We start from the raw sequence: 22,548 nt of genomic DNA on the forward strand, positions 1-22,548 counted from the left end.
TTTTTATTCTATCATGAGGCTTATTTCTTTAATAGAAATATAATGCATGTTGTAGTCAGTATCATTTTCTGACTCTGCTAGCATTCACAGATAGCTTTTAAGCTGCAAATTACTAAAATCACAGGTCCCTGTGATATTCAGTTGAATCAGTAGTTCAAATGTGTTTTTTAGTAGTGAAACTTTAAAAATCAATTAATAATGGCAGTTATACATAATCTTTATAGATCATGAACTTTTTATTTTTTAGGTATTGTGATTTCACATTTCCAGCGTTGTAAACTCCATAACTTCAAGATTGCAGAACAAATATGATTGTTTCATGAAACATTTAATATAAAAACTGAATGTGTTCATAGAAAATATTAAGATTTCAAATGGAATATAAAAGGAGGAGTAGAGGAATGAACAAAGAGAAATAAAATTTTTTCTACAAGTTTGAAGTTGAACTGCAGAGTTTGGTAACCATTCACTAGATTTATCTTAACGTATTTAGATGAGAAATGGAAAATCACTTCTACGAATTCTGATGTACATTTACCTAAAAATATCTGTAGAAAATGCATCTTGAACACCTGTGAGAAAACAGCATTCACTAATAAGGACAGATTTCTGATTTTATAAATATTTGTATATGTGGTTGTTTAAAGGTAAAGTAATGCCCAGAGTAGAAGAAAAAAAAAATACTGCAGTTGTTTGGGGGGGGGGGGGGTGCAGTAGTGAACACCTGGAAAATGCTTTTGCCAAAAAGAATAGAGGTTAGAGTGATCCTCTGGAGAAGAAGAGAAATTTCATCTTCTCTGGAGATATGTGTATTGCCAAAAGTAAGATTGGAAGAAAGGAATTCTTTTCTTCTTTTTTTTTTCCAAGAAAGAAAATTGAAGCAGTAATGTTCATACAATTTTATTCATGTTTTTCCATTTTTATTTTATTATTATTCTTAATATCAGACTTCCATAGAGTCAAAAGACTCATTGCAAGAGATCCATACTTTCACACAAAAAAGATCATTAAACCATGTCTTAACCCATTCACAGTTTCCACACTCTCATTCCACTCACCAACTATTCTCCATTCAAAGAACCTGCTCTTCACTCTCTTGCTCACACCCTCCTTATACAGCTTCAGGGGATGGGATGGCCTCTTGTTCTAACCTTCTCTCCCTCTTCTGTATGAAAAATCTATTCCAGATGAATCTGGTAACAACCCCATTATGTTTTCATTGAATTGTATTCCCTCAATTTGTCTGCATATCCCACATTCAAGAGATCCAATATTGATATAGTGAATCTTTTCTGGACCCTCTCTAAGCTGTCTTCACCTCCTTGAAAACCAGGTGACCAGTTCTGTGCATATTAGTCCAAATACAATCTGACTAAGGCCTTATACAAGGAAACCATAACTTCTTTTTCTTTTACATGTCAAGAGGTCCATCTCATTACTGTGATAATCCATTTTTTCATTCTCACAATTTAGCAATGTGATCTCCTAAACTTCAAATTTCTGTCTATCACCACTCCCAGAGCTCATTTCTTCCACTTCCTTCAAAATTTCTCATGAATTATATATTTTGCATTCCATCCTTGCCTATCAGAGCTTATACTTTGAAACGCTCCTGTAAGGCCACAACATCTGGCCTACTCCTCCCTTGGTCTTCATTTCAAGTTTTGCATCATCTACAATAGTTGCATATCTCCAGTTATACCTATCCCAAGAGCAATAACTATGTTAGTGATATTGGGACAAGCAAAACTGGAGTAAATTATATTTAACTCCAAGTTAATTAATTAATAAAATGGAACTCCAAGTTCCATTCCTCTTTAAAATACTACTTCCCCATTCAAACCCTGCCGTTACTTATCTGACAGCCAATCATTCCCTCAGTTTGTATTGTATCATCATTGTCATTTCTTGATATATATATGCTCAGAGATGTACAGAATAAATAAATACTACATAATTAAATTTATATAATTAGTAGCTTGCTATCAATGATAGTCTTCCCAATTAGTTTGCTATGTTTCAAACTTCCAGGTCTCTATATTGTCAGATTTACTGAGTTATAAGGCACCAATAACTGCATCAATACACCTCATTCATGGTCTTCCTTTGGGTCTTTTTTTTCTGACATTCTGTCCAATCTTTGAATTCTTCTCTTACATTTTTAGTGGTGCACCTAAGACCCCCCTCTAAAAATTTCCATGAGCACTGTTCACCAGAATTGGCAACCTCCAGTAACATTAGTAATAGCTGCTCATATCCTTTTACAGTTGAATTGCTGATTCACCAAATCTACTACTCCCATTTGCCTTTCATTCATCTACTTCAGTTTTATAGAACTTCCCTCCCCATTAAATATTCTCCAAAGACCACTGTAATCCCCTGATCTTTTTACAGCATATCAAAATGTGCTGTTGGCTTTGCATATATATGTGAGTGATATTGAGGGGGGGGGTGAAAAGAAAGTGCATTCACCATTCGATTTTTATTTGCATTATTATAAGTAAATTAAACACAGTACATAAAGTGCTGTTTATAAAGTAAAAAAAAAAACCCTTAAAAGATGGCCAGTGGTAGTAAAATGCCACTGAATCATGATCATAAGAAGGTGCAAATCCAAGTTTGGAGAAAAAAATGGGAGTTATAAGAATGGACACTGGTGAAGGAAGACATAATGTGGGTTGAGCTCTAAACTTGACCTTTTTAACTGGTAGAGCTAATGAAGAACTCTAAGAATATCAAAAAATCCTTTGGATAATCAGTTCATGTTAGTGCCTTCAAGGTGATGTATTCACATGAAAATGAAGAAGATGGTAAAGTTGCTTATGTGTGAGTTAATGACATGAATCAATGCAATATTCCCATGCCTTTAGTAATTATAAATAGCATTTATAAGTAATGCACCATTTATCCATCTCATTGAGGGTCTACTTCTTCCTCTTTTTCCAGGAAATTTACCTACTATTACTGTTTTGAAAAATCCTTGTTCCATCCTTTCAATGTGCCCAAAATATTTCAACTTTCTTCTGTCAATATCATTAAGGAGCTTTAAAGTTCATCCATTCATACCTACTGTAAGATAAATTTGTGCTAATGATTATTTCACCTTGGAAGTGATAATTAGAAAGCATTGAGAGTGGAATTTCAAGCGAGCCAACTTTAAAGGAGCACAGAACTTTGGAACAATAAGAGAAATGCCATTAGGACCAGCAACAACCAGTGCAATGTATAGGAGGATAAACTAGGGGGAGAAAGAACCGTTAATATTCTTATTGACTAGCTGAAGATGGCAATCAATAGGAAATGCTTCATGAGAAAAGTTAGAGGTTCAGTGAATTTACTTTTGGATTGTTGAATAACCACTGTTTGTGTTTTAGCTAACAGGTTTAGAAAGTGGAGGAATGATGGATACCAGTTCAGTGAAGTAGCATCTAGAAAGATATTTGTAGAAACAGACCATCCAGTAGATAGCAGTTGAAGTCAGTCACTGAGAGAGAGAGAATCATTGATTACCCAGATTGTCCATGAGCAATATTCTAAAGTTAACAAATTTGAGATTTGTATAAGATTGATAGCTAGACAAGTGAAAAGGAGCATCTTGGGTGGGAAAAAAAAAGTTTTTTAGAGGCTGAGGAAGCTATTGACATGGTGCATTTGTGCCAGAAAAAGTTAGATGTACAGTAGCGAACAAATTAATCTGAACTCACATTTTAAAGAAAAATTTTAATTTCTCAAGAAAATAAGTTCAAAAATTAAACTCCAACTTTACCTAATAATTTTGTGCTCCTCTGTCCCTAATAAGTTCATTAATTCGCTTAGGCATAGACTCTACCAACACAGAACACATTTTTCTTATTCTGCATTTCGAAACTATACTTTTAAAATGGATTGTATCAAGTTGTATCACAATTTTATTTTCCAAGTCTCTTTTTCACTATGCCCCACAAAGTTTTTATTGGGTTAATTGTCAAGAGAGTTACTTGGCCACTGAAGCAATTGGATGTTATGATTTTGAGGAACTTTTTCAGTTTTTTTGAAGTGTGGCATGGAGCAAGATCCAGTTGTAAGATAAGATCTTTGTCTTTCTGGATCTGTGGGACCACTCTTTTCTCTAATATTTTTATGTATTGGTCACTTTTCATCACACTGTCAACAAGCAAAAGTGATCCTGGAAGGTCAAGTGTAAAACAAACTCAGAACATCTTTTTAGCTGGGTATTTATGAGCTTGTTGAAGGTGGGCAAGAGAAGTCTTCTCAGCTGTTGATTTGCAAACATAGAGCATTCGCTCTCCTTGGAAATGGCTCTCATCTGAGAATATGATCTTCTTCTACTTCTCAATAGTCCAATCTTTTTATATAATTTTGCCCACTGGAACCTCTTTTTCTGCATAGCTTTTGTCAATAGTTGTTTCTTTTTTGGTCTTTGGTCTTTCCTGCTTCCAGAAATCTTCAATGGACTGTCATGTCAGAAACATTAATCCCACTAGCTTCCAAGCCTCTATTTAAGTCTACAGAGACAATCTTTGATTCATTTTGCTTTTCCTAATTTGTAATTTTCCTTTTCTGTCAGAAAAGTTACCTGTCTCCCTAAACCTTTTAAAATCACATTAACAGTACCCTAGCTAACATCGCGCTCATTAACAATTTGTCTTTGAGTCATGGATGTGTGCTGAGAAAAAGTACATATTTTTGAATGCTTTCTTCGAGGTGTATTTATTTTATAGCTACAGAAAGTGAATAAAACACTACAAATGTCAACTTGTTTACACTATTAAAAATGCACAACACTATTAATAAACATTGTAGAGATATTTAAAACATGCAGAACTCAACTAAAATAGTGAACTAAACCAAAACCAACATTATTGTGAAGTGAAAAAACATAAACCAAACCACAACTAAATACTTAACGAAAATTTGGTTTGTTCAGATTAATTTGTTCATTAATGTGAAGGTCATTCCAAGAAGGGAGATTTGATCTTGTTTGACTAAGTATTATCAAAGAAAGAGAAGATGAATTGAAATCTTATTTTTTAAAAGAAAAGAGGTTGGACTGTGTTTTGGCAGGACTGAAGATCACAAGGTTATTCCTTGCATCCTTCGAATTTGAATCAGGTTTTTCCATCCAAAGGGCCTTTTTGTTGCTCACACATAGAGTGAAATATTAATTTATATTTTATATCATTATTATAAACATAATAAATAATAGGAAAAAAAAATCTAGCCAGTCTCTGTATGGGACCAGCTGCTTACCTTCTGTTAAACAGCCCTCTTAAATGTTCCTTGCACCCTTGGGATTTGAATCAGGTCTTTCCATCCAAAGGGCCTCTTTGTTGCTTACACATAGAGCTAGCTGAAATATTAATTTATATTTTATATCATTATTGTAAACATAACAATTTGTAATGAATAAAATGTGCATAACATCTTATCCCAAATACTCTGATTTAACATTTGAAAAAAATTATGGTATTTTTTTTTTAATTTTATATAACAGAATACTTATTTATACTTGAAAAGTAGTGTTTTCTGATTGGATGTTAAAATTGATGATCTTTAAATGAAATATAAAATTCTCTCATATTATGCACTTCTTTATTGCATTATTTCAGGAGCACATGGTGTAGGAAGGAGGCATATCAAAAACACCCTTATCAGTAACCATCCAGATAAATATGCCTATCCTATACCACGTAAGTATCATATATGATAAAGTACTAATTATAACAAAAATAAAATAATGAAAATGAATTGATGGCAATAATTATAGGAGAATTTCATTGCTTTTAATATGCTATATGATATTCTATAATCATCTGATATTCATCTATTATTCAAAATTGGGATACCTTTAGACATCAATTACACAAAACATGACTTATTAAGGATCATCTATTTCACAGACAGTCATTACAATGATAGTGATAATGAGTGTTTTTGTGCATATTTTTTTTTTTTTAGGTGTCTCAAAAAGGACCATATTTTTTATATGTTAATAATACTGGGAGAGGCTTATATGAAGATATGCAGTTGTTTGGAGATTATGCAAATTTGGGAAGAAGAGTAGAGCAGGTATTGTGTTTTACAAGAGAATTTGAGTATACTGTTTGGGTAGGCAAATAAGTGTGGGTGGGCTACAATTTCAGTGTTTTGAAGTGTAAAGTTTTGAAACTAGGAAGACAAAGGATGGAATACAGAGTATACAATTGGTGGAGGTCTCTTCAAGAAGGTGGGGTAGATAAGGAAGCTGAGGGTAATGGTGAATGAGGACCTGAAGTTTAGGAAACCCATTGTTAAAGTTGTGAGGATAAGTTGAGTGGAATAAGACAGTGATGCAGAAGACATTGGCAGCAGTGAGGTTATGGTTCCCCCCTGTATAAGATCTTGATCAAGCACACATGGATTGCTGTGTGCAGATTTGGTCACCTGGCTTTCGAGAGGATGAGAATATATTGGAAAGGGTCCAGAATAATGACAAAGGTGGTTTCTAGTCTCTGGAATATGAATATGAATAAAAACTGGGAAAATGCAATATTTGTAGAGCCTTGGTTAAGAGCAGGATGAAGAATATGATTGAAACATGTAAATTAATACAGATTAATTTAGGAGAAATTTTTCATAGAATAGACAGAATAAGATAGAACAAGAGGGCATACCTGAGAGCTATTTAAAGGAGAATGTAAGCAGGCCAGTGAGTAGGGGTTTTTTTTGTTTTGTTTTCCTCATTATGAGGTGTTAATGAATGGAATACATTACCTGAGAATGTGGAAACAGTGAATGAATTTAAAGCATGATTTAGAGAGCTTTATAGAGACAGTACGACCTCCCACAATGAGCTTTAGGATGATAATAAATGCATGAGCACCCGCTTTTTTTTTGTTTTGTTTTGTTTTGTCCATTCATCTGTATGCATGTCATAACTCTTCTCAGTCTGAATGGCTTTTAATAAAATGTAGGATTCTTAAAAAAAAATTATTTCAATTTAGCTTTGGTGTAAATTAGAACATTTACTAATTTACACCATTTGCAAAAAAAAAGAAAGAAAGAAAGAAAAAAACATATTTTGAAGTCATGAAACTGAAAATGAAATTTATCAGAAAAACAACAGGAATAGAATAAAAAATGCAATGGAGATAACACAGTCCATGCGGTTAGCCTAGTGGCTGTGCGCTTCGCAACCATATGCCTGGGGAAGGAGTGTCCTAGGTTCGATTCCTGTTTGTGATGTGAGGAGCTGAAGGATTTTCCTCAGCTATGGCCAAGTTAGCCGGTCTTGGACGTGGACAGTAGGGTTTTTCTCCCCAGTTTATCTGGGGTTTTTTATCCCCCAAAACAGGCAAACCTGCCTTGAGAACTCAACACCACTGCAGACATAGGATACACTGGGACGTAGGGCTGGCCACCTTATCCTGTGAACGGATGAGGTTCAATGAGTAATAAACCCTTGACACCACAAGGCAAAAGAGGGCAAAGGAAGATTAGATGAGATGGAGAATAAACAGTAAAAGAAAATAAACAAATATGCACACAGTTGTGAAGATGTATCAAACATATTCAAAGAATTCAGACAGGAAGATTGGATAAACAAATGCTTTTAGATAAGATTAACCAATCAGAAAAAGAACACTAGACTGTACTTTAAATAAAGTGACAGACCATATTAGACTTAAATCTTTAAATTTAATGATGACTTTGAAATGATATAAAATAATTGGTGTGTTCTGGTTACATCAAATTGAACAAATGGTGTTAATTTCTTCTTGATACCTGTCATGTTATCACAATTTCAGTTTAATTAGACAATTTGCTAGGACCACTGTTTTTTACCATTGTGCTGTCACTGCTAAATGAAACAAGCAGTGACAGCACAGTGATAAAAAAAAACACTGACCAGGCATGCAATCAGGAATACATATCCATACTTGAAGTAGAAAAAAACATGAAAAGCCTGAAATGTGGAAAGACAGCTGGAGTAGATGATATTTGACCAGAAATGCTCAAGTATGGAGGTATAAAAGTCTTACAGTGGCTGCAGTGTATAGTTCAGAAAGCCTGGACAGAGGGACAAATTCCAGATGATTGGAGTAGAGCTCTCATAGTACCCATATATAAAAAGGGAAATAAAACTGAGTAAGATATGTGCGGATATGCTAACCAGCCAACAGGCTGTGGGTTCGAATCCCACGTAGGCATGGATGTTTATTATGTCTTCTCCCAATATGGACTGGGTCACTATGGGACCAGTAGACCCAAAACCTCCCACAATGGGAGAGGCCTTCACCCGGTAGTGGGTAGAAAAAATAGGATAAATTTTTTTTATTATTTTTTTATTTAAGATATATGCAAGTATACTTGAGAAATGGTTGAGAAGGATTATGGAAGGGAAGCTTGGTGAAGAACAAGCTGGATTCAGGCCAAATAGAGGAGGCTGTTAGGATCAGATTTTCACTTTACAACAAAAAAGTTGAGAAATCATGGGAATATAACGAAGATCTGTATTTGAGTTTTGTAGATCTGGAAAAGGCATATGACAAGGTGCCAAGAGAAAGCTATTCAAAACACTACAGATGTATGGTATCAATGGAACATTATATCAAGCAATACTTAGTCAAGCAAATACCTGTTATGGGGTTCTGAGGAAATAAACCCAAGAGGAGAAAATCTGAGTAATTTCTTAGATGAAACAGGACTAATAACTCTCAACAGTGGAGAACCTACTTATCTGTCTCATTTTTTATGGTACAAAAGATGCCCTAGATATCACTGCAGTGTCTCCTGATTTTCACGACAAAGCTATTTGGTCTGTTTTGGAACCAGTAGGAAGCGACCATACTCCAATATTAATCAATCTGAACCCAAAAATGACTAGACCCACCCAAAAAAGAAAATATCATTGGAACTTGTGCAAATTGGGAGTAATACAAGAATGAAGTAAGTAAAATACTGAAAGATCACACATGCCATGATGACTTAGACAAAGACTATATAACTTGGAAGAATACTATCCTAAATGTAGCAAAGAAAAGACCAAAGGGCTACAGGAGAAAAGTTATTTTAAACTACACAAAGGTTTACCAGGAACTTACCAGTAAAATAACTAAACAAAATTAATTATTTATCATCTTAAAAATTGGAAGCTCTCCAGAACCATGATCGAGTACAACAAGATAAATGCTGAAATTAAACAAAAATATAATATATTATAATACAGCTATATTGCCTGCTTCAGTTTAGGAGTGCCCCTGTTTAAATGTCATTGGCTATTTACTCATGGGTTCTTAGGGCATTATGAGTGTAGATGTACTAAAAAGTATATGTAGCTTAAGGAATAGAAATTGCACATACCTTTTTCTGGGTGTTGTGGCTTTTCCTCTGTCTGCGATGTCGAGAACTGCAGAGTGTGTGTGTGGTGTGGAGGGGGGGGGGTAGGCAGTTTGGTAGAATAAGTTAGAAAAAACCCGGGTTTTTTTCGTAATATATAGAAACATATACTTTTATATAGGGTGGGGAAAAAGTGAAAGGGTTAATTTTTTAAAATAAGGAGGGGGAAGGGGAAAGGTGGTTGACGGGGGTGTGGACCGTTTCGACTATTCGTGGTCATCATCGGAACATATTGGGAAAGTGGGAAAAATTTTGGGAAAATGTTCCGATGATGACCACGAATAGTCGAAACGGTCCACACCCCATCAACCACCTTTCCCCTTCCCCCTCCTTATTTTAAAAAATTAACCCTTTCACTTTTTCCCCACCCTATATAAAAGTATATGTTTCTATATATTACGAAAAAAACCCGGGTTTTTTCTAACTTATTCTACCAAACTGCCTACCCCCCCCCCTCCACACCACACACACACTCTGCAGTTCTCGACATCGCAGACAGAGGAAAAGCCACAACACCCAGAAAAAGGTATGTGCAATTTCTATTCCTTAAGCTACATATACTTTTTAGTACATCTACACTCATAATGCCCTAAGAACCCATGAGTAAATAGCCAATGACATTTAAACAGGGGCACTCCTAAACTGAAGCAGGCAATATAGCTGTATTATAATAGTTTATAATGAGGAGTAACATGGGAGTTTTCCCAGAAATAATATACATAAAAATATAATATATTACAAAGAACTAGGTGGCAAGAATTTTTCCACAACTTAAATCCAAACACTTCAGATACCAAACTTTGGAAACTGTCTCCTTGTAAATTAGCAGTCAGTTTCCAAAGTTTGGTATCTTGAAACTTTGTGTTAATCTCACTTGCCTACCAAAGGCAAGTGAGATTAACACGCTAAAAGATCCAGATAGAAATATCAAAATTGGAGATAGGGAGATCGCAAATACCTTAGCCTTTCATTTTCAAAATATAAGCAAACTAGAGATGAATACTAGAAAAGACCATCAAATATCAAAACAGGCTCGACAGCAGAAAAATACTGCAAACTCCCCAAAATATCAAAACAAACTTTTCTGGGATCCATTTACAATCTCTGAATTAGGAGATGCCTTGGAGAGACTAGATATAAATAAATCATGTGGACCAGATAACATACAAGGAATTATGATCAAACATCTTCCTTCCCTAGCCCTAGATTGGCTACTTCGCCTATACAACAATAGCTTAAAACAAGGAAAAGTTCCAAAAGACTGGAAGACAGCCACAACCATACCAATCTTAAAGTCTAACAAACCGCAAGACCAACCAGGAAGTTATAGATTTCACTGACCAATTTCACTGACTTCAATTCCAGGCAAATTAATGGAAAAAATGATACTCCAACGTTTGAATTACTATCTAAACAAAAATAGTATACTACCAAATTTTCAGGCTGCCTTTAGAAGAAATCACTCAACAACTGATCAACTTAACCTTTCTACTTAACCCAGACAATTCAAGATAACTTCCAGACCAAACCTACCAAATCCACCATTGCAGCTTTTATAGATTTTAGCAATGCCTTTGACAAGGTGTGAAGGCAGAAACTCTTTTCCAAACTTTGTCATATTGGAATAGAAGGGAAAGTTCTTAACTGGATCTATGACTTTCTAAGAAATAGAACAATTCGAGTTAAAATAAATAATACCTTTTCCAAGAAAGTGAAAATAAGACAGGGACTCCCTCAAGGTAGCATTTTGAGCCCACTCCTTTTTTCCATCTACTTAAATGACTTAGATAAAAATATAAATAAAGAAATAAAGATAGCTCTTCTACGAGATAATTACTTGAAACAGCACGTAACTGAAGGGACACGTGGTGTGAGAATGTTGGACCTGGTTATTGGTTCAGAGGTTATATGCATAAGTAAGGTGTCCTCGTTACCTCCAGTTGGTGAAAGCGATCATGTGGTATTGACTTGGGAGGTTGCAAAATCTGTGGATTTTTCTATTAAGAAGGGGTATGTACGGAACTACAGGTTAGGCAATTATAACAAGCTTCGGAGTGAGCTTGCAGCCATCCCATGGCAGAACATATTGCAAGGGAAAGATGTTAGCAGTGCTTGGGATAAAATCAGCGGGTATCTGAGGAAAGCAATATCAGATTGTGTCCCCATGGTTAGGAGGTCAAACAAGGCAGGCATTAGATGGATGAGCAGTAGTATCAAGCAAAAAAAGAAAATGTTATGGAAGACCTTAGCCAAAGAGATCAAGGGTAATCCCAAAGAGTTCTTCCGCTATGTGGCAAGTAAGAGGAAGAATGACTTCGGAAGGATAACCTTAGTGGGTGCTGATGGTATTGAGGTGACAAAATCAGATGTAATAGTCGAGTTACTGAGTGATCACTTTTCAAAAGTCTATCACCCAAGTAAGGATATCTCTATACCTACAGCAATACCTAATGTGAGAATTGAAGCTAAAGAATCAGAGGTATTAAATATATTGCAAAACTTAAATGCAAACACTGCGGTAGGCTTAGATGGAATATCAGCTCGGGTGTTGCGTGAATGTGCAAATGAATTGTCAAACCCTCTCACCTGGATATTTAACTTAAGTTTGAACTCTGGTATGGTCCCTAGGGAGTGGAAGTTAGGCAAAGTGGTTCCTTTGCATAAGGGTGGCTCTAAAACTGCGGTATTGAATTACAGACCAATCACCATCTCAGGAGTAGTGGTAAAAGTATTGGAAAAGTTGGTTAAAGACAAAATTCAAGAATGGGTGGATCAGGATATGATACTCTATAGAGGCCAACATGGTTTTGTTAAAGGTAGATCCTGCCTTAGCAATCTATTAACTATTCATAATAGAATAACATCTGAGTTGGACAAAGGAACTGGCTACACAGTGGTACTTCTGGATTTTGCTAAGGCTTTTGACAGGATACCCCATAGAACACTGTTACGCAAATTGGAGCAGATGGGAATGGATATTAAATTGGTGATATGGATAGGAGAATGGCTCAGGGAGAGATACCATAAGGTGGTGTATGGAGGAGCCGAGTCCAGAATGAGGCAGGTGACCAGTGGTGTGCCTCAGGGCTCTGTGCTTGGGCCAATGTTGTTTAATTTGTATATAAATGATATAGGAAACGGCTTAAAGGGAGATATTCAGTTGTTTGCTGATGATGCAAAGTTGTGTAGTGCAATAAAAAATCAAGCTGATGTTGAAAGTTTGCAGGAGGATTTAAATAAGCTGGTAAAATGGGCAAAAGAAAATGGATGTCAGTTCAATGTGGAAAAGTGTAAAGTCATGCATTTTGGGATTAAAAGATTACCAGCTGTGTACTACATCGATGGAAAGGTACTCCAAGAGATTGATGAGGCTAGGGACTTAGGGGTATTGGTAGATAGGGAGATGAAGTTCAGAGGACACATTGCTAAGGTGTCCAAGATTGCACATAGGATTACTTGGTTGTTGAGGAACACACTGACATCCAGAGATAAAGAGGTTATTATTCCCCTTTATAAAGCATTGATACTTCCACATTTGGATTACTGTGCTCAGGTCTGGTCACCTGGATTCCTTGGAGATGAGGAGGCTGTGGAGAGGGTTCAGAGAAGAGTGACCAAGTTGGTGAGTGATATAAAAAATGCTCCCTACATTGATAGATTGAGAGCTTGTGGATTGCAGAGATTGGTTGATAGGCGAAGAAGAGGGGATATGATAGAAACATTCAAATTACTAAAAGGTTTTTATAGGATTGATGCAGGGGAAATGTTTCAGCTGTGTGAAAGCGATGGAAGAACAAGAGGTCATCTCTGGAAATTAAAGAAGAGTGTGGTTAACAAAGGTGTCAGAACAAGGTTTTTTGCCTGGAGGGTGGTGAATGAGTGGAATTCATTGCCTGACTTAGTTGTGAGCTCTTCGTCTGTAAATGAATTCAAGAAGAGATATGACAGATATTGTTTTGCTAGTTTGGGTCTCCCGCGATGAGTCTACTGACTCCATGGAGATACCCGTAATAATAATAATAATAATAATAATAATAATAATAGCTATGTTTGCTGATGATTTGGGCCTATTCTCAGCTCACAACAACCTAGAAACAGCAGAAGGTCACTTAAACAAAGCCATTGAAAGTTTAGCTGCATTCTGTGAAAACTAAAAAATCAAATGATAAATTTAGTTTAATCCTTTATCCCAGTGAGAGCAAATGAAGTTTGCACCTGAAAATATCTTCAGGACTGAATATAGTGTTGTACTATCTTACCTGGGTAAGTAGTACAACACCAGGAAACTCGTAGCAAAGGTGGAACAAGCTACCAACACTCCTATCCCAGTATCTCCCATAATGCAAAACACATCTCCTTGTGGATATGTATACTGTTATGCATTAAGGGATTGGCCACTACCCAGACTAGCTTGCTCCACCTTTGCTACGAATTGCCTGGTGTTGTACTACTTACCCAGGTATGAGAGTACAACACTATATTCAGTCCTGAAGATATTTTCAGGTGCAAACTTTGTTTGCTCTCATTGGGATAAAGGATTAAACTAAATTTCTCATAGTCTAACCTAGTGAAAAATAAACTTTCAACAATAAATCAAAATTAACCTTACTAAATCAGAAATCTCTGTTTTTACTATTAATAACCATCTCAGAAAGTGGAGACCAAAGATTAAGGTAAACAGTCAGCTAATTACATTAAATGAAAACCCCAGATACCTTGGAGTTACTCTGGATCCATCACTAAGCTTCAATAAACATATCAACAATGTTGCAGACAGAGCAAAAAGAAGACTAAATATCATGAAAAGTATCTCAGGAAGAGTGGGGGAGCCGATGCTAAAACCTTAAAAGTCACATATACCTCTATTATCCATCCCATAATGGAATATGCTTCCCCTATCTGGATGCAAACATCACAAACCAGTTTAGACAAGCTTATAAAAATTCAGAAAAATGCAGCTAAAATCACGTGTCCACATGTGATTTTAGGAATACAATTCCTGGAAAAATAGCAGAATTCGAATCCAACCTTGTTCCTTTAAAAATTAGGTGGCAAGAAAATCTAACCAAATTTGTAGAAAAAAGAGCCAACCTTGCACATCATAGAACAAGTGAACTTTTTAAAAACTGGAAACCAACAAACAGAATAAAGAAAAAATCAACAATGCATGAAATCATAGAAAATAAAATTCCCTTGGATTGTCCAAATAAAATAGCCGACTTCCCAACATTTCCTCCAAATCAAGACAGGAAAAATATAGTTATCAACTCTGAAATAGGGAAACATGAGAAAAAAAAGCCTAGAAATCAATCTTGAGATCATTAGCCCTTTCAAAAATAATGGAATATGGACCTGACTCAATAAAGATCTACACAGATGGCTCCAAAAATCCAAATGGCAATTCTGGGAGTGGCATACTCATCTATGGCTCTCGTAATATAGAACTAAAAACAACTAACAGTATTGGATGCAACTCATACCATGCAGAATTAATAGCCATTAACACAGCACTGCAATATTTGGACAAACAAAACCCAAAGGAGGAGTTTATATTTTTCACAGATTCCTTAGCAGCCCTTCAAGCTATTAAGAACTGCTACACTAGCCATCAAGAAATACTTAGAGACATAACAAAAAACATAAACAAACTACATAAGGATTCTAAAATAATCTTCCAATGGATCCCATCAAATGTTGGAATAAAGGGAAACGAAACTGCAGATGAAGTAGCAAAAATGGCCGCAACATCAAGTGATACCACAGATTTCGATCTTTTTAAAACCACCCAAAAAGAAAACATAAAAAGAACAGTTCTTCAGGACATGACTCACCACTGGTACTCAGCAGAAAATCCAGGAGCTACCATCAACTCCAAGTTTAATCTCAGTGCCACTACCATGATCTCTTGCCTCAAGACCGGCCACATAAGACCAATCAAGTTTAGCAAAGGCATAAAAGTCTTCCCCACCTGCAAAATCTGTAACATCGAGGAAGCATCACCAATGCATTTTGCTAAACTGTATGAATATTTCCAAATGTGAACTCTATAACAACCCAGAAAAGGTGCTGTATAAAATACATGAACTTGACCTCTGTGATCTGGTGTAATAATACCATGGGATAATAAAAAAAAAATAAAATACTTAGTCTTAATTTGACTTCTAAGTCAGCAGATAGAATTGAAGAAAGATGGTTTAATGTTACATCTGGGGTCAGACAAGGATATACATTATCCCCTCTGTATTCATTATCTATATGGATCACATTATGAAGCAAAGTGGTATTAATCTTGATATCAAAATTGGAGATGTTAATGTCAGCTTTATGCGGATGATGTTATACTTCTAAATAAATCTGCTACAAATCTGCGTGATTCGCTTACTAAACTGAATAACTGTTGTAATAGATATGGTATGAAGGTCAGCAATAATAAGACAAAGACAATGAAAATAGAGAGAAGTATGAAAATATCAACTGCATTGCGAATGGAGAACTTATAGAACAAGTAAAACATTTCAGCTACTTAGGCACGATTATTAGTAAAGTTGGTAAATTAAATATGGAAATAGACAACAGAATCAACAAAGCTGTTATGGTAGGAAGTGAACTGAATAAATTTATATGGAATAAGAGAGAAATCAGTTATCATCATCATCATCATCAAATTTCTGCCATGTACCCTCAAGGGGTGTACAGGATATGATAGTACTACATGAAAAATTTACATCATTACTAACTTCTTATCTACAATTTTCCTCCAAATCAATCTGTTACTTGTCAAGACTCCAACATTATCAGACCTTATATTTCTATCATCTAACGCACTTTGTACCATATCAATCGATCTATATCTTGGTCTTCCTCTGGGTCATTTTCCTGCTAACCTGGCAGAGAACACTTCTTTTGCTAATTTTTCCTCGCCCATTCAGTTTAAGTGGCCATACCACCTGAGATTAGCACTGCTAACACATTCCTGGATGCTGACAATGTCAAGTTTTTTCCTAATATCCTCGTTTTTTAATATGATATTGCCATTGATGCCATCTGTTCATGCCACTAATCTTTCTCAGGACTCTCATATCTGCAGTCCCTAGTCTTTGGTTAAGTGCTTTACTTCTGACCCAGCTCATAGATCCATGAGTTAAAACTGTTTTGAACACTGTCTTGCATACAGCTAATTTAGTGTTTCTGACTAATTTCTCTTTTATTCCATATGAATTTATTCAATTGACTTCCTACTATATACCAGCTTTGTTGATTCTGTTGTCTAATACCATATTTAATTTACCATCTTCACTAAAAATCGTGCATAAGTAGCTGAAATGTTTTACTTGTTTCACAGGTTCTCCATTCACCATATAGTTGACATTTTCAGCGATTCTGCCTATTTTCATTGTCTTTGTCTTTTTATTGCTGACCTTCATACCATATCTATTAGAACAGTTATTCAATTTAGTCAGGGAATCTTGCAGACTTGAAGCAGATTTATTTAGAAGTATAACATCGTCTGCATAAAGCAAAGAGCTGACATTAACATCTCCAATTTTGATATCAGGTTTAATACCACTTTCCTTCATAATATGATCCATATAGATAATGAATAACAGAGGGGATAATGTGCATCCTTGTCTCACACCAGATTTAACATTAAACCATATTCCTGTACTTCAATTCTAACTGCTGATTTATAACTCAAATAAAGACTGAGTATTGCTTGATATAATGCCCCATTGACACCAATATAACTGTACCGTATTGAATAGCTTCTCTCTTGGCACCCTGTCATATGCCTTTTCCAGATCGACAAAACTTAAATACAGATCTTTGTTATATTCCCATGATTTCTCGACTATTTGTCGTAAAGTGAAGATCTGATCCCGACAGCCTCTATTTGGCCTGAATCCAGCCTGTTCTTCACCAAGCTTTTCTTCCACAATTCTTCTCAATCATTTCTCAAGTATACTAGCATAAATCCTACCAGGAGCACTCAGTAGGGAAATACCTCTCTAATTCTCACATTCAGTTTTATTTCCCTTTTTATATATGGGTACTATGGGAGCTCTACTTCAATCGTCGGGAATTAGTCCCTTTGCCCACGCCTTCTGTACTATGCAGTGCAGCCACTGTAAGACTTTTATACCACCATACTTAAGCATTTCTGGTCGAATATCATCTACTCCTGCTGCCTTTCCACATTTCAAGCCTTTGATGGCTCTTTCTACTTCAAGTATGGATATGTATTTCTGACTGTATGCCTGTTGAGTGTTTTTTACTACTGCGCTATCACTGCTTGTTTCATTTAGCAATTTTTCAAAGTAATTACTCCATACTTCAAGCATATCCTTTTCTCCTGTTTTCATGTCACCTTTATCATCTCTAATTCCTTTTACAGCACTTTTTCCTCCATTACTGAGCTTCTTCAACAACCTCAAGAATATTTTGCCACCTTCTTGATATTTGTTTTCCATGTTCTTGCCAAAGTCCTTCCATGACTTTTGTTTAGCTAGTTTTACACAGTGTTTCACTTTCTTACATTTGTCTCTGTATTCTCTAAGAGCACATGCTGACTTATTTGCCAGAACTTTTGATATGCTTCTTCTTTTCCTTCACTACCTCTTTAAGTTCATGTGTCCACCATGGAGTTCTGATTTTTCTATCCTTGCAGACAACCTCACCACATGCCTCTCTGACTGAATCAATTAGGATTTTCTTCAAGGTTTGCCACTGAATCTCCAAGGTTTGATTCCTGTTCTCAAACGCTTTCATTTTATCTTCAATAATCTTTGTGTATTTTAGTCTACAGTTCACATCTGAGAGCTGCTCAGCTTTTATTCGCTTTAAAACTTTCTTACATGTTATTCTTTTCAATATGAAATTCAATTTTATCCTACTCAAGACTAAATAGTGATTAGTAATAATATTTTTGGTTTACAGATCAAGTGTAGATCAATTTTAGTAACTTAACCAACTAGTTTCACCAAACTTTAACTGTTGGCGTCTTCAGGGCACTTACATATAGGCTGAAACAATCTCTCAATTATGTGTAACTATAAAACTGACAAGAATAACTGTAAAAAAACTTTTTGTTTTTTACAATTATTCTTGTCAGTTTTATAGTTACACATAATTGTGAGATTGTTTCAGCCTATAAGTAAGTGCCCTGAAGATGCCAACAGTTAAAATTTGGCGAAACTAGTTGGTTAAGTTAATAAAATTGGTCGACACATGATCTATAAACCAAAAATATTATTACTAAATCTCAGGATCAAGAAAATAAATCTTCATTATAAATAATGATCACTTCCAATTTCAAATCCTCTGTACACTCTGGTGTCCTGCACCAGGGAGAAAACATCACTATCAACAATAACATAGTCAGTGATACTTTTCTTATTCCTTGCCTCTTCTCTCCATGTGAATTTGTGCACATTTTTATGTTGGAACATGGTGTTAGTAATAACTAGTCTATGTCCTGAGCTGAAATCCAACAGGTATTTGCCATTATTATTAGCTTTGCTCTTTTCTCCAAATTTTCCCAAAATATTTTATGTCAGACAATCACTTCATACTCTGTTATTTAGATCCCCAACAAGGATCAACTTTTCCTTTTTCATTGTGTCAGTACCTTTCTCTATAGCCTCAAAAAATTCTTCCACTTCTACCTTAGTAGAGCCTTCTGTGGGACCTTAGGCACACATAAGTCTCATTGTCCAGTTTCCCATTCTGATATTTGCCCATATCACTCTACTTGAGACTGCCTGCCATTCAAGAAGATTAGCCTCGTATTTTGTGTTGAATACTATGGCTACTCCTTCTTTTCCTTGATTGTCATTGCCTGAATATAACATTTTGTATTTATTGCTCAGAAAGATCTCACCAGTTGTTGTCTTTTTTGTTTCAGTCACCTCTATTATGTCGATCGGTACTTATTCGATTCCTCAGCTAGCTCCATTTCTTTGCCATTCAAGTTTCTTATGTTGATAGTACCAATCTTCAACTCTGGTGATATTGAGAGTGTGTGTTTTAGGGTTTGTTCCAGTAGCCAACTTTTCACTGTTTGCTCTGGTTCCCTGGCAAAAACAACGGGCGCCTTGTTTAACCAGGCTACGCCCCAGCTGGCATGAAATTTTGTCATGTTGTACCATCATTTTGTATTTTGGTTTAAGCCAATAAGAATACAATTTGGTCGGCTACATACCAAATTGTCAGTCCATCCTCGTTCGTTCAGTATCCAGGTAGATACCCAGCAAGGTACACCACGAGAAGGTGAAGATTGGACATTAGGTCAGAAGCCCTGGTCGGTTCTCCGCATTCCTTTAAAGGCTATGTGGAGGTCTCCTCTCAGTTATACAGCTTTGACCCTTAAGCACCCTGAGAAATCTGTCAAAACACTAAATTAGCTGTATGCAATGTTCAAACCAATTTTAACTTATTGATCTGATAGCTGGGTTAGCAATAAAACACTTGACTAAAGACGAGACCCACATATAAGAGTCCTGAGAAAGATTAGGGGCATGAACAGATGGCATCAATGGCAATTTCCAAGGATATTAGGAAAGAACTTGACATTGTTAGCATCCAGGAATGTGTCAGTAGAGCTAATCTCAAATGGTATGGTCATTAAAGGGGAAAAAAAATGGGAGAGGAAAGATTAGCAAAACAAGTGTTTCTCTGCCAAGTTGGCACGAAAAAGACCCAGAGGAAAACCAAGATATAGGTGGATTAATACAGTAAAAAGTGCCTTAGAAGACAGAAATGTAAGATCTGATAATGTTGGAATCTTGACAGGAAACAGATTGATTTGGAAGAAAATTGTTGATAGGAAGTTAATAATGTTGGTAAGTTTTTCATGTAGTACTATCATATCCTGTACACTCCCTTGAGGGTACATGTCAGGAATTTGATGATGGTGGTGATGGCCTGTTCAAGGCCTTATACATCATAACCTCTTTATTTCTGCATGTCATGGTCCTCAGCATTGATCCAATGTGACATCTTTACAACTTGTGCAGTGTGACTGCTGAATTTCAGATCGTTGTCGACCACCGTTCCCCGATCTCCGATTTCCTGTACTTCCTTTAAAGTTTCCCCACCAAGTGTATACTTTATTTGGAAACTTTTTGTCTGACATACAAAAATAGTTTTGTATGTCAGACAATCACTTCCTACTCCTATTTAGATCCCCAACAAGGATCAACTTTTCCTTTTTCATTGTGTCAGTAGCTTTCTCTAGAGCCTCAAAAAAATTCTTCCACTTCTACCTTAGTAGAGCCTTCTGTGGGACCGTAGGCACAAATAAGTCTCATTGTCCAGTTTCCCGTCATTGCTTACCAAATTTCAAAACCTGACACTTTGAATTTAGAATTTGCAACATTGAATTGACACTTCCAATTACCATGCCCATTCATACATTCTATTCTAGTCCTCCAGTAAGGCCAAACATCTGCTTGATTCTGCATTGTCCTCCCCAATTTTGCATCATCTGGAAACAGCTGCATATCACCAGTTAAACCCATCGCAGTATCATTAGTATACAAATTGAACAACAGTTGTTCCAAAACTGACCCCTGTACACCACTGGGACTTTTCTTTTTGGCGATACTGCACCTCTATATACAACTTTCTAATACCTGCCTGACAACCAATCACTGATCCAGCTCAGAAGTCTGTTATTCATTCCCATTTGTTTCAATTTATTTAACAACTTGTTGTGTAGCAGTCTCTCAAAAGCTTATGCAAAATTCAAGTACACAACTGTACGTGCATCTCTCCTGTCCAAGGTATTTGTTACCTTGTTATAGTACATAAGTAAGTTAGTAAAACATCTCCCTTTAACAAATTCATGCTGATAACCACAGAGAATACTTTTGTTATCAACCCATTTCTGTATCCTACTTCACGCCAACCTCTCTCTCTCTCTCTCTAGTGCCTTCACCACAACTCCAGATATACATTTTAGCCTATAATTTGCAGCCATAGCCTTTTCACCACCTTTATGCAGTGGAACAATTTTGCCTTCTTTCCACTCCCATGGAACCCTTGCAGTTGTAAGACTTATTAAACAGGCATGACAATTCTACTGCCAATTTCCTGGAATTCCCTTAAGGCATGTGGTGATATATATCATCAAATCCTATTGCCTTATTGGCATCAAGGTTATTTATTTCCCCAAATATCTCCTGCTCACTCACAATTAAGCCATCCTCTCCTCTGTCCTTAAGTTTCTCTTGATTCCACCCTGATGAGGATGAAACATCCTTATAAATGGATCATTGAATACCTCATCAGTGTCTTCTGCGGCAGTTACCATTCTACCATTTTCATCCAATTACATTATCTTACCCATAATTATTCTTCCTTCTACTTGCCACTTGTTTTCCTTACTAACTGAATCACTCTCCTTATTCTCTTCATGTAACTGATTATTACCATTATTCATCTTTTACTGCCTCCAAAATAACTTCTTCTTTCATATTTCATGCTTAAGCCCCTCATTCATGCATTTTACACCTACCTTATTCAGCCTTTTGGCCTTTGGAATACATTCACACATTGATGCTGTTGTATCTATTATTCTTGGGTAATGTCATTACCAACCCATTCAAATTGGAAATATGTGAAATACCATTCAGCATTTATTATACACATGCTCACTTATCACTGGAGGGGGAGATGCTAGTTCTCATCCTCCCTAATATCTCTAGTGACCCTGGTTTTGCACTACCACACTCTCACTAAACAACACTTTCTCCAAACATCTAACTCATTTCTAACTTCAAAACCATTTAAACGTAGTCCATCAAGTATATATAAGTTCTTCATCCATCAAATTCACTCCATACATTAATAAACTGCCCATCATTCCTCCTGCACAATCTTCTTATTGACTCATTAGCAATAATGGATATTCTTCTCAACTCTATCCTATCATACCGAGGTAGCAGACACACAATTTTTGCTTCCCTACTCTTCATCTTTGCCTCTTTCATATCTTCTCTCATTGCATATTTCTTCCCTTTCAAATCATTTGTTCCTGCCATAACAATGATCTCTTTCACTTCTCCCTTCTGCAAGCTAACAGCATCACTAACATCCTTTATTTTTCACACCTGGGAGATATGCTTTTGTCACTTGCTTGTTAATTATGCCTCTGATTATTGAATTTTCATA

At 36.0% G+C, this 22,548-nt stretch overlaps 1 protein-coding gene across 2 annotated transcripts in view; it reads left to right on the forward strand.

The window, feature by feature from the left end:
* The window catches only part of LOC150095070 (peripheral plasma membrane protein CASK-like), a 356,952-nt gene that overhangs the window by 279,671 nt on the left and 54,733 nt on the right, over positions 1-22,548 (forward strand). For both annotated transcript variants that reach the window (XM_090411455.1, XM_090411456.1), the window contains exon 8: positions 5,610-5,690. In XM_090411455.1, coding sequence (XP_090267581.1) covers positions 5,610-5,690 — 81 coding nt within the window. The remainder of the gene's footprint in view (positions 1-5,609; positions 5,691-22,548) is intronic.

Source organism: Typopeltis vanoorti, chromosome 21, assembly GCF_054136105.1.
Source record: "Typopeltis vanoorti isolate ZY-2024b chromosome 21, IOZ_Tvanoo_1.0, whole genome shotgun sequence".
NCBI classification, from domain to species: domain Eukaryota; kingdom Metazoa; phylum Arthropoda; class Arachnida; order Uropygi; family Thelyphonidae; genus Typopeltis; species Typopeltis vanoorti.